The following is a 14967-nucleotide window of genomic DNA, read 5'->3' on the forward strand; positions in this document are numbered from 1 at the left end:
AATTTAACAAAACTTAGTTATTTTTACGTGTGTAGTATTAATGTCTTGATACTTAATAAAATTCGCACCCTTTTAACAAATGTTTAAGTACGAATGTGACTAAAATTACATGTTTATGTACATGTACAAACTTTACTTTATTGGCATGAAGTAATAAACAAAGAATGGTTTAAATAAAAATCATATTAAGAGTTGTCAGTACATGCAGTCTAACATATACATATATAGCAAAACTAAAATTCGTTGAAGCTCCTCGGGAATGTACTTACATGTACACTGTACTTTTACGTGTACATAAAGTCTATAATGTAGAGTCCCCGAAACTTCATGTTACAGTTATGGGCAACTAATTGGACTACCCCAACTCAACAGATTCATCGATGCCATGTGTTTTGCAACAAAATAGCTTGCCAGACAACCACTAGGACTTCTGGAGTAATAAATAGATTATCCTATTAAGTCGAATTATCTGCTCAAAGCAACAATGTCTTAGCTTTATAATGCACGAAATGAAGGTTGTAACGGATATACGGAAAGTACTATCATTTTCAACTTCATTATTATAGTGTTATTTAACAAGGCTTGTTTAAAGTTGAAATTATCACAATTTAACCATCAATAAATTTAGTTCATGGCACAATTTCCATACTTTATTATTGTCTTCATTATGAAATATATTTCAGATTTGCACTTTTTACAACAACATTCAACAATAGCCTTTAAAAAGTAAAAATGATGTTTGTTTACTAACAGACAATACATCGATTTTAGTGCAATTTCTGATTTTCTTATTTCATGGAATCTGAAAACTATTCCAAGTGAATTCACCATGATGATGTGATGCATTGTTAACAGCCTCTTTTCCAATATAGGTGCTCTAAAGTACAAGATAAAAGCGACAAAAAGGGGAGAATATTTCATTACAAGAAAATTATAAAATATCACAAATATGGCTATTTTAAGTGCCATTGATTTTTTGGGCCATCTCTTGAATAGCTACTTAGTATCAAAATGTAAATAAAATGACATTGTTTAAGTTGTAATCATCCAATCCATCGATTTTTTATGACTAAATATTCGAATTTAGAAAAAAGAGGGTCGTCTGACGACTTTTCGTATATCTCTGTAAATGTCCCATATTTTTTCTCTTCAAAATGTTTCAATTGTGTGTCTGTAAAACATATTAGTTTAAATAAGAAAAAAAATGATTTGTTGATACTAATTTATGTGTTAATTTTTGACATATTTGAGCAACAAATGGGCATCAAAAGCGGTAAAAAAAACTTCCACTAAGTGCCATCCTGGCAAGTTGTAGGATATATTTTTTGATTACTTTTAAAATGTTGTGTATGCTAAACAAGTAACAACAAAAAAGGTATTTGAGAATGGTCTCAATTTGCATATGTTCTGCATATAACTACACGATCTAAAGGAAATGGGAATTCAAATTTCCCTATTTTGAGCCCCTATTTATGAGAAAATGAGTACGGTGATTCCGTATTTTCATTTCATTTTTGGAATAAGAGTAAAAGGTTTTAAAACATATCAAAATTAAGAAAATTGAATTCGGCCTGCTAAAATGATGGAGCCACCTCGACTCAAGGTACGTGATAAGACAAAAAATAAATAAATATGTCTATCTCCTGCTACCTTATTATTTGTGCCTACCCTTACCTTTTTTGTCAAATTTGGCACAAGCTCCGTAAAATTCTAGATTGTTTCCCCATATCTCAATATAAAATGTTTTGAAAAATAAAAGAATTTCCCTGCCTATCCTATTTTTTCTTGTCGGTTTCAAGAAAAAAAACCTCTTGCATAACACGAGATGACCTTTGTATTTTAAATATACATTCTTGCTGGTGGTCATGTTGTTAAAGCCAACCGGAACCCAAAGAGTTTTCTAGTTTCATCGCACGACTTCTTTCAAACACACTGCTTTCGACAAGTTTTGAAATGTCAATATTCCAGATTCAAGAGAGTGAGCACGTGGTTCTACCAACTAAAACAAATGCATGATGCTTGCCGATGACATTATCATTGCTAAGTTCGCCAAAACCCGTTTGGTAGCGGCGTGTCATTTCACTTTCACACAAAAACCGACCCAAATCAATCTAAGCACACCCGAACGAATCCAAACACATACTATTTAGCTTTCTCGCTTTCTTGTGAATTGTCGATTCGTTCTATAATGTACAATGAAAAAACAAACAGAACTGTTTTGTCCATGTAACTCCAACAGACCAAATTCATGCCATTTTTTCGACAATTGTAATCTATTCGTTAAATATTAAAATGTATTTCAACAACAACAACAACAACAACAACAACGCTTATTACCATTTCGTTTTCAATATTTGTAAAAAAAAACCCTTAAGTGGAGGACTTTGCAAGAAAATGGATAAAACGAAAACACGAAGACAGAGTGGTTAAAGGCCGTAAGGTCTTTAATTTTGAAACGAATGAAAGTTTTAAGTAGGTCAATGAGTACAAAGGCTACATCTGTTTTCAAAGACCCCGATGTAGCAAAAACAGTGTCTACTATATATGACAAATATGTTGTCGTACCAGCAGTGCGGAGGACTTTGCAAGAAAATGGATAAAACGAAAACACGAAGACAGAGTGGTTAAAGGCCGTAAGGTCTTTAATTTTGAAACGAATGAAAGTTTTAAGTAGGTCAATGAGTACAAAGGCTACATCTGTTTTCAAAGACCCCGATGTAGCAAAAACAGTGTCTACTATATATGACAAATATGTTGTCGTACCAGCAGATAAAGCCCAAAACAACATTGTTTTGTCTGCAAAACGTTTTACATCCAATGTTTATTATCAGAGGTAGACATAGAAAATAATAGCAGTGATAACAAGCATATACTGCAACCACACTCCCCAAAGAAGAGATTGTGGAAAACCATAAAGCTGTGCTATCCTCTTTTGGTCTCTCTACCAAGGACGATGATTGTAATTTACCGTCTATGTACTGGATTCTTATACTCCACAAGAATCCATACAAACAACGTTTTATAGCTGGATCTGCAAAAGGTACCACCAAACCTCTTTCAAAACTATTAGCTTATATACTCACAACTGTCAAAGAGGTTCTGCAGTCCTACCACAACACTTATTACTCCCGTAGTGATATTAATTCAATGTGGATCCTAAAAAATCGAAAGATCTTTTGGAGACAATTAGTTCAAGACTATTATCTGAATATAATAGCGTTAAAACCTATGATTTTTCTACACTGTATATTTCTATTCCACATACTCAGTTAAAATCCCGACTTAAAAACATTATACATCGTTGTTTTTCAAAAAAGTTGGTACATCTAGATACAAATATGTAGTTCTTGGTAGAGATTTCTCATACTTTGTAAGAAATAATTCCATATCATCTTCTAAATATACAGAGAAAGATGTTTACAAACTGCTGGAATTTTTAATCGACAACATATTTGTCCAGTGTGGTGGACGTGTTTTTCAACATGCGGTCGGCATTCCAATGGGAACAAATTGTGCTCATTTACTTGCTGACCTATTCGTTCACTCTTATGAGGCTGACTTTATAGCTGATCTGATCGGAAAGAAAGAATATCGTTTGGCTAGATCCTTTGATCTCAGTTTCCGCTATATAGATGACGTATCATATTTAAACAATCCTAATTTCGGAGATTTGATACATCGCATCCACTCCAAAGAACCTAAGATAAAGGATACTACAGACACTGCGAAGTCAGCCTCATATCTTGACCTATACTCAGAAATCGATGGTAAAGAAAACTATTGACCAAACTTTACGACAAACGTGATGACTTTTCATTTAGAATTGTCAACTTTCCTTTCATCTGTGGCAACATCCCTTCAGCACCTGCGTATGGAGTGTTCATATCACAACTCATACGTTATGCCAGAGCTTACTACGCAGGCTTTTTGTATCGCGCTAGAACTCTAGCAAATAGGCTTCTGGAACAGGGTTATGTTGCTACAAGATTGAAGTCATCACTACAAAAGTTTTATGGTCGTCATCATGAACTCGTATCGTTTTGGTGTACCCATCTGCACCATGAAAACTGATTTATTCAACGGGTCAAAGTTTTATTTTCCTCGTTTGTCTACCCCGGACATGACTATTTATGAGCAACTCGGTGGCTCGGTGGATGTTTCTAGAAAAGCAGAGGACGCTTACCCTACCGGTGCACCTGGTCCATGCTCCAAGTTTTAAGTGGAGTCCGAGTTGCTCATTTGCTTTTTTTACTTTGAATATATGATTTTAGTTACTTTATGTTCTGTGTTGTGTATGTCTGTTTTCCATGTCTGGTCTTTCTCCCTAGATTGCATTCTTTTGATTACCGCTGTAACCTTGGTTCCCTTGATTACTCTTCCAATAAATTCAAAGTATTTAGTTCAAGCATACTTTGACAATCGGATAATGTCGCGTGAATCATTCAATTTTCCGAATTGCAAGTTCTGATAGGCCTGGCTGAAGTGTGTATCCAGAGAATTTCGAACGTCAGCCGACTTTCAGAGCTTAACGTTCAATATTCTACTTATTCCTCGAAAGTAAACAATCAACAGACAAGCGATCTAATAATCGTAATAAATTATGTTGCATTTTTTAAGTTGTCGGTGAAGCCCAAATTTTCCCTGACCCTTCAACTATTTCAGATCAAAGAAAATACGGACTATTGGCGGGGAAAATTGTTTTCACAAGTCATGGAAATACCTGAAAAATTAAAACTCTATATTGACTAATGATTGGCAATTTATTATAAAAGATTATACATTTGTATCTAAAAGGGAATCATAATTCTGACATTTCGTTACACATGACAAAACATGCAAGCTCCAAAAAGCTTTATACAAACTTCAGCTTCGTCTCGTTTTTCTCCTTTTTCGCTATAAGTTGTGTTCTTTTCATTTTCATGGAACTGTTGATATTCTATATCTAACACATTTTTACATAATAACTGATGATTAAAATTGTGCAGATGTATTACGTATTCAAATAAACTGCAGTATATGAATAAAAAGCGAACTTGATAAAAAAAAGAAGTAAAAAAAACAAAAACAAAATACATACATGTAAAAAAGAAAAAACAAGAAATAACAAGAGCATACAAAACAATATAACTTTCTATGAAACTTGTTTTGTCCCTTTTAGTTTTTGTTTTTTGTTTTCCTTAATGCAAAACTTTTCCATCGCATGGACCTCTCTTTGTCTTCATGAGGTTGATGTTATCTTTCCTGGGAAGAAGATAAAATAGATAGATATGAGATCTTAATAACAGTTCAAGTTTCTATTTCCATGTACAAGTAAAATTCAAGTATTTGTTTTTTTAACTTGAAGTGGCATTTGTAATTGTCAAAAGGGGTTGTTGACTATGGTAAAAACAAAAATGAACAAACGAACGAACATATAAACAAATAAAAACTTTACTCACATTTGGAGTGAAATGATAGATGTGATCAGTTATATAGCATAGATCTAGGTTCCCCAAAAAGTTTCGCTACTTAGCTTATTTGATTGACATCAGTGCACTTTGGAAAACTACAAAATTCCGGACACGTAGCTGTGTAGAGATGAAAACGACTTTACAAGGCCTTTTTAAGGAAGCGGAGATAGCCGATGATTACGATTGTGTACAAAGGTACACAACACATCGTAAGTATAATATTCGTGTATACACCTATAGATACATGTGATGTAAATGAATGGTATCTCACAAATTTGTATTCAAAAATGCATTCAGTACAAATGTGAAAAAAAAACTTTATATATATCCGCTTCAGTATTCTGGGGATGGGGTAGTTGTCTCTTTAAAAGACTTGTGTTTATGACTTCCGCCCCATCCCTCGTCAAACAATTCTTTTAACCATCAGTTCTAAATCATTAAAAAATACAATATAATTAAGAATTGGCTATGATAAAAATTTTGACTATTGAAAATAAGAAATTTTCCATGTGCATATTGTTTATTGAGCGAAGTGCAATAAAAAAAAAAAATATGCACATTAAAAATTTATGTTATTTTTCAATAGACAACATTTTTATCATAGCCAATTCTTATGAAATAATTTTAAACATATTTATATTTTTAAACATGAAAAAGTAGCTCTGAATTTAACTGAATAGGGGTGTGTCAATATTTTTTTATCAGTTGAGATATAACAAAATTATTTAACCAATCAGATAACAGTATTTATCTCAAACTAATTTATCATAAAATGTATTTTAAATGCGATACTGTTGTATATGAATACCTAACCACTGTATATAAGATGTATGCTCATCAATGGCGTAGTGTTTAAAGTAATATTCTAAGTATAGGAAACGGACAGAAATTTACTTACTTGCACATCTCTCGTAAGAATTCACAATAATTGTGATATGTTACTCCATCGCTGCCACACACCTCACGTTTAAAGTCAGGACATTTTCTATTGGCATGGGGTAAGCGTTTACAAAGCATTTCATCTGGGGTGTTGTTTTTTCTACTGGGTTGTCTTCGGGCGTGGTGCTCACTATGTAAACTCATTTTAGGCCCGAAATTTCTATCTTTCATGTGATGCCGCTCTTTCGTTTTTTCCTCGAGCGCCCATTTAGGGTCTTTCATGTCGTAAAGACGTTGCCTCCTATGTTTTATACGTTGCAAGAAATGTGGGTTTCTATGCACTTGTTTATGATACTCTAAGAATTTCATCCTTTCGAGAAAGTGTTTCTTATCTTGGACACGTTTACTCTTGTCGTGCTTATTTCCATGAAATCTGCCATTTCTACGACGGAAAACGCGATGTAATGGACGTCTTCCGTTGACTCTTTGTCGTTTTTTGTCATTTTTTCCAAAACGGTCATTATGTTTTTCTCTTTTTATATCTCTTTCTTTCAATTTTTGTTCTAGTAATTCTTTGGTATCCTTGATATTTTTACTATTGTGGAAGGTCATATCTTTATCATGATTAGATTTCTTGAGATGCCAGTTTGTATTTCTTTGGCCGAATATCGCCAACTTGTTCATCGATTTTCTAAAACTCCTTTGAATATCTAACTTTGACGCTTGTTTATCATGTTTGTGTCCTTTTCCTCCTCTCTCGAGGTGTTTACCACTGGCAACTGAAAGGAATAGAAACCGAGAATGGTGTATATGTGTGATTTGGTATATGCTTTATATATTCCATACCGTTGTGACACAGAAGAATAGTCCTTATTCAAAATAGATGCATATACATACATGTACTTACTGGGGGACAGACGGACATTGCAAGAGTAATCAAGGGAACCAAGGTTATAGCGGTAATCAAAAGAATGTAATTCAGGGACAAAGACCAGACATGGAAAGCAGACATGCACAACAAAGAACATGAAGTAACTAAAATCATACATACAAAGTAACAAAAGCAAATGAGCAACTCGGACTCCACTAAAAACTGGGAGCATAGAGCATCTGCTTTTCTAGAAACACCCGCTGAGTTGCTCATAAAAAGTCAAAAGAGCATATCATTCTGCTTTGGAGCTGAGACAATATTTTATTCTTGTATCCGAACGAACAGGAAAACTAAATAGGGCATCCTCAACCAAAATGCATATGCGTGGTGTCTGCCTATTAGAGGACGGCCTTCATGATGATAATTGACACGAGCACTGAGGGTCTGATTTCAGTATGACAGGAACTTAACGAGTAATACCGAGAATTTCGTATCATTAACAGAAACAAAATATTAATCTGTTTATAAATAACATCTTATTTTTTGTTAAATTATGAAGAAAATAAACCATAGTTGATGAAATACTGTTAAAGGCATGACTATTTTTTTTAAATATCAATGTAATCAACTTCGTACTGTACTGTAAATGACATTATATAACTTGTGAATTATTCATACTTGTAAAATCAATTACTAGCACATACAATAGTCAGCGGGTAACTCAACTTTGTAGAAGATATCTTGAGATTCTATTTTAGTAAAAAAAAATATATATATATATATTAATATACAAAGTCGGCCCAAACCATCGTTTAAGCCTCGTTACATAAAAATAGGAATTGTGGTATGAGATTGCCAATATCCAACAAATGTCAAGGAACGTATAATCCATAGGTCACCACACTGCTTTAATGATAGGCAAAAAAAAAGAAGATGCGAATGGCCCCAAGACAAATGATGTGAAAATAGTATCATATCAAATCAGTGCACTGTTGTCTACATTTATAACGAATTAAATCTTCATTCCTCCTAGAGAGTAGAAGAGAGACCAAGGGAGTCGAATGAATGAGAGAGAGAGAGGGGGGAGAGAGAGAGCGTGTAAGGGTGGACTGAATTACAGAGTTTAAGATAGAAGGTGTAAGACTGGACTGAATTACAAAGTAGGCGAGAGGGTTAGGGTGGACTGCATTAAAGATTAGAAGAAAAAGGGTAAGGGTGGACTGAATTACAGAGTAGAAGAGACAGAGAGAGTAAAAGTGGACTATATTACAAAGTAGATGAGACAGATAGAGCAAAGGACTAAATTACAGAGTAGAAGAGACAGAGAGTGTAAAGGATTGAATTACAGAGTAGACGAGACAGAGAGAGTAAAGGTGGGCTGAATTTCAGAGTAGAAGAGACAGAGTGTACAGGTGGACTAAATTGCAGAGTAAACGAGACAGAGAGAGTAAAGGTGGACTGAATTGCAGTAATCAAAGCGAAACCAGTAGACAAAGATAAGATTTAATGAATACATTTAAATCATAAATGTATTTGTAAAAAATAAATTAAAAAGTTTCCATGACGCCTATATCTCAGCTGGGCTAATACCTATCTGTTTACATCTTGGATACTATATACATACATAATTATGAATCGAAAGTTATTTTCAACCGAACAGGTAATGTAATGTAGCAAGTCAATGAAATGAATATATTTAACGCTCTGTGAATAAGACTTTTTAAAAGATAAATAATGTAGCGACTTCTAGATCTATTATAAACTAGTATGATTCTGTGGTGTTCAATATATATACCTTAATGAATACTTAAGATTTTAAGTAAATCAGACAGGAAGTGATTCATGCATGTCTACCAAATTTTGCCAAAAGAAAAAAACACACACAAAATAAAAATAATAAGCCTGAATCGAGTCGAACCAAAACACTTTTACCGCACATTGTACAGAACTGATACATAAGGCTACGGACCCTACATTTTACATGTATCTTAATAAGCTATGTAAGGTGCAATGTTCATGTTTCGTATTTTAAAGTAGTACATTTTCACCAAAAAGCACATCATAAACCATCTTGCACTATTAGATGTGTTTTTCTTTTATCATAAAATGCAAATAAATCTTCTATGCTTTAATGGTTGTACAGATGCTTCCTGTCTTAAGTATCCAGTGTAAAGCAAACATGTCGGAAATGCATTTTTCTGCTTTTTTATATTTTTAGTAACACTAAGTGTTTTTTCTACAGATCTCATTGGAAATTTTGGCATTTTGAATAAGTTTTGATATTGGTCGTACTAGTGTTCAGAATCCTAAGGAAAATAGCCTAGGTCCTTAGGACGAAACATGTGTTATCGTTCTTGATTTAGTAGATTTAAGAGGGAGAAAATGAAAATTTGAAAAAAAAAATATCTGTACACAGAAAGTAATATATTTGCGTAGAAAAACAGCGTTTGTAGACGTTTGTACTTTTTTTTTCTCCACCATGAATCACCTCTACCATTGGCAGTGCCTAAAATTTATATGGATTGATACTTCAGCTTTCACATTTTCTTGTTAAAGATTTCTCAATACTAATAATCGTCTTGGGTTTTATTTTCATCAAATATCGGGATATGTGTCTTTTATTTTAAATTGACCCCCCTTGCAATGAAATTCAAACGGACGAGTAAAGTTCAGATTTTCTACCTGGAAGGAACTATGACTTTTATAACAAAATGCAGCACTCCAGCATTCAATATAAAAAGTTTACGGACGTTGACGGACAGTGGCCAAGCTTAGATAAATTAAATAAATACTGAAGTAAGTTAAACCTTTGTAACCTTTATAAATAACCTTTTATCAGTATTTCAACCTTAGGATATACGTTGTACACAAGAACATATGATTGTGCTGTAAGGGAATCATGGGCACATTGGACAAGATTTCACCCCTTATTTTGACGGTATTTGCAGGATAGTTTTTTCTATAAATGAAGTTTTTATCAAAAGTAATAGAATAAAATTTCCATTTTAAACCGATGAAAATGGAAAATCAATGTAATTAAGGTGTAACCATGCACCCTGCGCCTCTGATAGAATTTTAATGTTTGTACTTAATAAAGTGGATATAAAATAACCTTGAAATGTCAAATAATGTCCTCGTGTTGCGTAATAACTATTTTTTAAAGAAAATGGACCTTGAATATATCTTGACTGTACAAAGAAAACTTTTACTTTGCATAGACCGGCATTAATAGATCCAGGGGGTGGGGGCCGTGGTCCCTTATGAATTTAGTTTTTGTGTAGTTATAATAGTTTTGTATATGCTTCGACACGAAAAAACGCCTCCTCCCTCCAAAAGAAGGAAAATACGTGTATTTGTTATTTCGTATGTATTAAAACAAGTGAATATATTGCTTGAACACTTGAAAAACTACCGACACATGTGGAATATTACAAAGCTCCGTAGAATATAACCCAAATAAACCGAAAAGCCACAACGCTTACCTAACTATTGCACCTTTATTCAGACAAATCCAAATAATTGAATTCGCTCAATAAATCAACAGCTTCGAATCTGACTATGGTCAAAATAGGTAGCCAATAAAACATCTACAAGTGAAAAGGAATAAAAAAATCGGGCGGGGCATGGGGGTAGAGGTGATATAGACACGAATTTTACGAGTAGTATATTTCATAACTCGTGGCTAGTACCAAGGACACAATAACTATAAGAATCACCAAAAGAAATAATTATACGGAGTACGAGTCAAGTGTATTTCCATACGCCTGATAAATATAAGCTGCTGAGTAAATTAGTACAGATTTCATATCATTTTTTTTTTAATTTTCAAACTTGTGCATTTTATTTGTAAAGCTAATTTAGTTTTTTAATGATGTTTATAAAGTGCATGCCTACTAAAAGAGTAAAAAAATAACATGTTCGCTTTTGTCCATTTCCTCTTTCTCTGAGGCTAAAAATTGAGCAGTTTGACATACATGTACGTGTTAGTAAACATTTCCTCAATTGAAACATGATCAATAATTGAAACAAATTAGAATCAATCAAATATCCTTAAAAGCTCAAGTTTGATATTCAAGTAAATATATGAGTCAGTGGAATACTTTGCAATCTCTAATTGCTATACACAAGCTCCAGATCTGAAGATAGTGTCACCTGATGGGTGAATTATAATTATTGGTGGGACTGTCACTTTGAACAAAAAAATAAATATAACAAATTTGCTATTAAGGTTTAAGGAGCAGTTTTTACATACCTATTTCTAAAAGAAACAATAATCCACAAATTAAATACAACTTCATGTTGTCTGTTGAGGTATTCCACCTTCTCTCCTACCCACCTCTCTTTGTTTACCTGTACAGGTAAAATGATACCTGTCACATCATTACACCCATAGGTAAAATACAGGTAGAATAAATAAAGCTTCACGGATTATGGAGAAATATGAAATTTGAATTAAGATTATATCATTACTTGACAAGGTTGATTAATACTTTGTTTGATGTAGGTGATAAGTCAGTAAAAAAAATAATGAATTTTACAACTTGTTACATAATATTAATATATTTTAGATAGATTTGTAGATAAAGTATTTGATTGAATGAGTTGATTTATAGCGTTAAAGAGTCTAGAACTCTACCAAGCTGTGAAAAAAGCCAAATGGCTTCAATGAACAGCTAGAAATCCCCAACGCCCATAGCCTGCATGTATCTGGCCCCTAAATATACCAATTCAGCAAAACTGGCACCCAGGTATTGATTCATAATGGCAAACCTGGTGATTGCTTTTTTAAAATAGATTAGTATGCAATGCATCAATGATGTTAATTTGTGTATTTAGTGTGTTAAAATAATTAACTGTTTGTCTAGACTAGTAACTCAATCCTTTCATTTTAACTTAGTAATTTGTCTGTGGGATAAAAGGAATATACATTGTATAACAACTTAGGGTAGTTTTTACAATATTGTATTTCCCTGTGGTTCTTTTTTGTGAACACTGAAAGCAAGATGGTTCAAGGAAAAAAAACAAAAAAAATGTGTCTAAACTTTAATATCAAATGTGAAAATCCCTGTATTATTCTACAAATCCTGACACCAATATGCTTAAAACATGCAGTGCCCATGCAATATTTACGGTAGACAAGATTTACATGTATAAGGCTGCAAAAAATCAAGGCCTTACAGACATCATCAAATTAGCAAAACTTTATTTCATAATTATAGATGGCTTAGGTCAAGGAATCCTTGTTTTGGCAAAAAAATAACCTGCAGGGTAGTCTATATATATATGTGTGTGTGTGCCCAATCTGTGTGCCCAATCTTATACTTTTGTCATGGCATATTTTTTTTCAGATATCATCGGATTAGCAAAATAATTTGTAGTCTTATTTGATTCAGATCTAGGAAACCTTTTTTTTTAAATATAATTTTGTCTTAACTGCAGTGCAGTCAGTGCATCTCCAATAATTACTTCTGTGGGGAAGATTCTTAAGTTTTACCTAAAACCGTTTCTCAAGCAATGCCATAAATTGTCTGGCAGACCAGATGGCATTAATTAGGTTTGGAAAAACAGAATTCCAACATCTCATGATGTAGAAGTATCTTAAGCCCTATCTTGCAGTAATATATGTCATACATGTGCATCCTTACCCCACAGTTAAGAGAGAAGGGACTAAAGAGGAGGGTTAAGAAATTAGAACTTTTCCTATGAGTATGACAGAAATGTACTATTCTTGTTTATCATGTTTTCTTAAAAAAAAATTATAGAAAAATAACTCCCTTGTTTCACATGAATCAGTCTTACTACAAAATGTTTATCTCATAAGTTATTGGTCCATTTCACACATTAGATAGAAAACAAAACCACTACATTTTACACTCAAAAGAACATATTAAATTACTGAACCACAAGAACTGTAGCCAACAGGTCAAATTGATTGATTGAATGTGTTTAAATACCCTATGGTAGATATATTTCTGGCATTTCTGGATAAGAGGGTTGATATATTGAACAGACAGCTTTGTACTAGTCCCGTATGCCAAGTGGGAAATTGAAATCACAAGGTAAGCTCTTTGAGTGGCTAGATAATATTTTGAACACGTGAAATCATGAGACAGTATTGTCATATATTTAGGTACATAGACCTGAATAGTTTTTACAGGACAGAAAACATATCTAAGTTTAAGTAGGTAGATCTAGGGTAAGGGACATAACTAATGAAATCAGTCATATGTTTGTATCATATTCAATTTCACCTAAGCCTTTCAAGCTTCCCTTTGAATCAGCATGAAATCAGTCCATGTTACTTTGATGCTTACATGAGATTGATGAAAAAGGTGAATACAAACATTCCAGTGATTTGTAGGAGTGGTCTCCCTTATCCCAGGTCTATCTCCTTAAGGCCACACTAGCTGAGCATACTTTTTGGCATGAAAGTGTTGTGGGTGTCATTTAGATATGTATTGTTAAAGGTAACAACCTGTTTGAGAGAAAAGTTTTGAGTTGATAAACACAATTTAAAGTTTGTTTAAAAAAAAACCAACTGTATGCCTCAGCATGTCTTAAAAAAAGAAACAGCATGATATAAATGCAGAAATTGAACTGTTGAGGCATGTTAGGACATTTTACTTTGATCTGATTCATCTCTTAATTTAGTTGGCAGTAAAATGATTAATTCAGCACAAGTTTCTAACATGGAATAAATGTGGCCAAAAAAAGTTCCAAATTTAGATCATGAATTTTAATACAAAGTAAGATAAGCATATAAAAGATGATTTTCTTAGATCCAAAAGTTTTTTGGGTTTTCTTTGGAATTAATTTTTACCCTATGGACCTGGATGTAGACCCATACAAAAATTGGGTCCAATATCATAAATCAATGATTATGGTAAGTTTCAATACCTATTTTCATTTTGTAACACAGAACTAACAAGTCAATTCACTGAGGTTCATGTTATTATCTAGAAACTAAATATTCCTGACCGACTACTTGGTCATAATACAATTAAATAAAATGAATAAAAACTATAAAATAATAGAAATTGAAAAAAATATATTATCCCTGGCTGACATGAAGATATGATACTGATGAGCTTAAAATAAACAAAACATTAGGTTCAAATACATCAAATATACCATAGGTAGATCCAAAGTGGGGTGGGGGCAGGGACTCCTTATACAATAAAAGTTTGGTTGATTATAAACATTGTATACTACTGGAGCCCCAAAGCCTGGTCATTGACCCCCTTTTCAGACTTTCAGGATCTGCCACTGTATAATGCAATTATCCATTATACAATGCAAATACATGTATATATGTATGATGATAAATTGAATGTATAAAAAAAGGTAGCCCTTTACAAACATATAATTCATCTCAATAAAACAATAAAACCAAAGCCTATCAAGCTATCATTTGAAACAGAATGAAATCAGTTCAAGTTACTTTGATGCTTACATGACATTGATGTAAAATGCTGAATACAAATGTTCCAAGGTTCCGATTTATAAGGGTTGTGTCCCTTACCCAAGGTCTACCTCCTTAAACCAATTCCAAGGATATGATACCTACAGATTAAGCTTGTATCAAAATATAAAGTGACTGAGAAATATAGAGGCAGATAAAATTAAAGAATAAGGAATTAACAGTAGACATATGGACAAGAATGAAACGGTATTCAATCCCCCTTCTTCAAAGTGAGGTATAACAAGGAATTATTTTAAATTTTAATAATTGTTCTATACCTGTTAAACCTTTGGAACAGTTCACAT

General features: G+C 33.1%; 2 protein-coding genes across 2 annotated transcripts in view; one reads left to right on the forward strand and one right to left on the reverse strand.

Annotated features, from left to right (window-relative positions):
• Window positions 1-4741: 4741 nt before the first annotated feature.
• Window positions 4742-11612, reverse strand: LOC148616581 (uncharacterized). Its single transcript, XM_088583801.1, has 3 exons — window positions 11453-11612; window positions 6349-7108; window positions 4742-5241 (listed from the first exon to the last, which is right to left on the reverse strand). Exons 1-3 carry the CDS (start codon window positions 11496-11498, stop codon window positions 5178-5180), a joined length of 870 nt encoding a protein of 289 aa, XP_088439927.1. The 5' UTR covers window positions 11499-11612; the 3' UTR covers window positions 4742-5177.
• Window positions 5238-14967, forward strand: part of LOC148616582 (carbonic anhydrase-related protein-like) — a 44505-nt gene continuing 34775 nt past the window's right edge. Inside the window, exon 1 of the mRNA XM_088583795.1 lies at window positions 5238-5659. Coding sequence (XP_088439921.1) covers window positions 5578-5659 — 82 coding nt within the window. The 5' untranslated portion in view covers window positions 5238-5577. The remainder of the gene's footprint in view (window positions 5660-14967) is intronic.

Source organism: Perna viridis, chromosome 5 (genome assembly GCF_037379345.1).
Source record: "Perna viridis isolate PV_CMFRI_1.1 ecotype Kerala chromosome 5, ASM3737934v1, whole genome shotgun sequence".
Taxonomy (NCBI): Eukaryota; Metazoa; Mollusca; class Bivalvia; order Mytilida; family Mytilidae; genus Perna; species Perna viridis.